Source organism: Engraulis encrasicolus, chromosome 10, assembly GCF_034702125.1.
Source record: "Engraulis encrasicolus isolate BLACKSEA-1 chromosome 10, IST_EnEncr_1.0, whole genome shotgun sequence".
NCBI classification, from domain to species: Eukaryota; Metazoa; Chordata; class Actinopteri; order Clupeiformes; family Engraulidae; genus Engraulis; species Engraulis encrasicolus.
Window position 1 is genome coordinate 9,985,801 of NC_085866.1, and position 2,500 is coordinate 9,988,300.

At 51.9% G+C, this 2,500-nt stretch overlaps 1 protein-coding gene across 1 annotated transcript in view; it reads right to left on the minus strand.

Moving 5' to 3' along the window:
- The window catches only part of skia (v-ski avian sarcoma viral oncogene homolog a), a 135,026-nt gene extending 133,399 nt beyond the window's left edge, over positions 1-1,627 (minus strand). The window contains exon 1 of the mRNA XM_063207999.1: positions 144-1,627. Within this exon, the coding sequence (XP_063064069.1) occupies positions 144-1,049 (906 nt within the window). The 5' untranslated portion in view covers positions 1,050-1,627. The remainder of the gene's footprint in view (positions 1-143) is intronic.
- Between the last annotated feature and the right edge of the window lie 873 nt (positions 1,628-2,500).

Here is a 2,500-nt window from a genome sequence, read left to right on the forward strand (position 1 = left end):
TCATCAGTCGCGGAGGGGAGAGGGGAAGAGGGGAGAGGAAGGGGGAAAGGGGTGGTTGAGGGGTGCTCAGCAAAGAGGGGAAAATGCGCGGACAGACCACACAAACAAATGAGAGTATTTTTAATCATAAAAATGACACCTACCCTTGGTGCTTCCCTCTTGTACTTGTTTGCAAAGTCGAATTTCTCCTTGATTTCATCCAGGAGTTGCTCCAGGAGTGCCTTCTCCTCTTTGCCGTTGTAATCCTGGCTGAGGAGCACGTATGCCCGCCAGTTGGCGGAGTCGAAGCCCCAGTGGCAAGTCCTGTTCTCCAACAATTTGTGACTGTGCACCACGAACTTGTGCGGGGTGAACATGAGCCTACAGTCCATGCACTGGATGCAGGCGGCGTTGGGGCTGGTGTACAGCTCGGGCACCATGAGCCCCTTGCATCGGCCGAAGCACTCGTGGTACACTTTGAAACTCTTCTCGGTAAGCTCCAGCTCCAGGGGCCCGGCGAAGTCCTTCTTGCAGTGCGGCGGGTACGTGCCGCCGTAGATCAGGGCGTTGCAGAGGCGCTCCGCGTCCGTTTTGGTGATCAGCCCGCAGGAAGGGGCCGAGAAGGGAAGAATGCCCATAACTTTGAGGATCTCCAGCTGGTCGGCGGTGCATCGCGAACAGTAGATGTGCAGGTCGTCGCACACCGAGTTGATCTGCTGGAGGGAGAAATCCCGCAGCACGGTGTTGAGGATCTGCGGCAGGCAGAGCCGCTTCTCGCCGCCGACCACGAAGCACGAGATGGTCTCGGTCTCCAGGACCGTCTCGCAGCGCTCGGTGGAGCGGTCGGACGGGATGAACAGGGGTCCCGGCATCACCGGCGGCGGCTGCATCGGCAGATGAAGGACGGGCTCCGGCTCTTTGCCCTCTTTCTTGAATAAAATCTCATGGTTCCAGCGGGCAGAGAATGCCGCCGGTCCTCCCAGAGAACTCATAGAGCTCAAGTGGAACTGTTTGAGAGTCTGCTTGAGACCAGGGTGAGGTTGAAAGCTTTGGCGACTTACAGTCTCCATGTTCTCCGCGCTGCTGATCCCGAACCGTGAGTTCTTTGAAACGCGGGGAAAGCTACGAAAACAACGGCCTCGGTTGCTCCAGATTCTCGGTAAATCCCAGCACTCCTAGAGTTAGGACAGAACAGAAAGCGCTTCATCAAATATCCTTTCGAAACTCCCTACGATCGAGTTTTTAAAATCCCCTTTCTAAGCGAACGACACTACCGGCGAGGCGAGCCCTGCAGTAAGAGGGATCCCGAATGTCCATATCTCCACACGGGTTCTCCAAAACTCCAAAGTAAGCGAAAAATACTCTCTCGAAATCCGTCCAAACACTTTCTGATACAATTACGAGCTGTATTCCTTCATTCGACGACAAAAATTATACAATCCACTCTCGTTTAATCCTTCTTCTGGTCGCTTTCTGCAGCAGTACACGGTACACGCACACACACAGTCTACCCTGCAGCTCACTGTGGCTGAGTGTGAGTGTGTATGTGTGTGTGCGAGTGTGTCGCGATGGCCAGCCAGTGAGCTAGATTGCTCTCTCTCTCTCTCTCTCTCTCTCTCTCTCTCTCTCTCTCTCTCTCTCTCTCTCTCTCTCTCTCTCTCTCTCTCTCTCTCTCTCTCTCGCCCTCGTTATCTCCCTCCCCCGCAGTCGGCCCCCTCCCTCAGTGTTTGTGTGCGTCTGGCTCAGTCATTGAATCCCAGCCAAGAATGTGACTGACTCCGCAGGCTGGCTCTTCCAGGAACCAGCCGTCACTCCCCCGCTTCTCCTATGGCCTCAGCCTTGCTAGCGCGGTCGCTGTACAGGCAGGGAGAGAGAGAGGGGAAAGAGACGGGAGAAGAGGGAGCGCGTTTGGGCATGGTGAATCACTTGGGTCGCGGCGCAGCGCGTCTGTAACCGAGAGGAGATGGGTGGAGTTTGGACCAGACGCTCTAATTTAGACTTCGAAGGGGAAATGCAAATTGCACGACGGACCGCGATGATGTTATTTAGGGTGCGCTTTTCCACAGACTGAAAAACGAGCAAACTCCATCCGGAAACGGGAGCTTTGATTATAAAACATGGCAGAAGTTTCTCCAACTGTTATATAGCCTACACGAATTTACAATGTACTCTATAGTATTATGTTATACCCTATATAATAAAAACGATTACATTTATAATAACAATATTACTAATACCTATACAACACCATGTTGAAAGTAGGCTACTAAGCATATAATTAAAATGCAAACTACTAATAGACCTTTAAAATAGTTTACAATGAAAATGTTTTATAACCAAGATTATTGACTTAACCAACACACATTTTACCTTTAAGTGAAAAAGCCCATTGGGAAACTCCAACTCCCATTGTCATTGTGACACAGCACTCCACAGCACACAAGTGAACACTGCACACAACGAAATTGCATTTTATGCCTCACCCGTGCAAGGGGGCAGCCCTCAGTGGCGCCCCATGGGG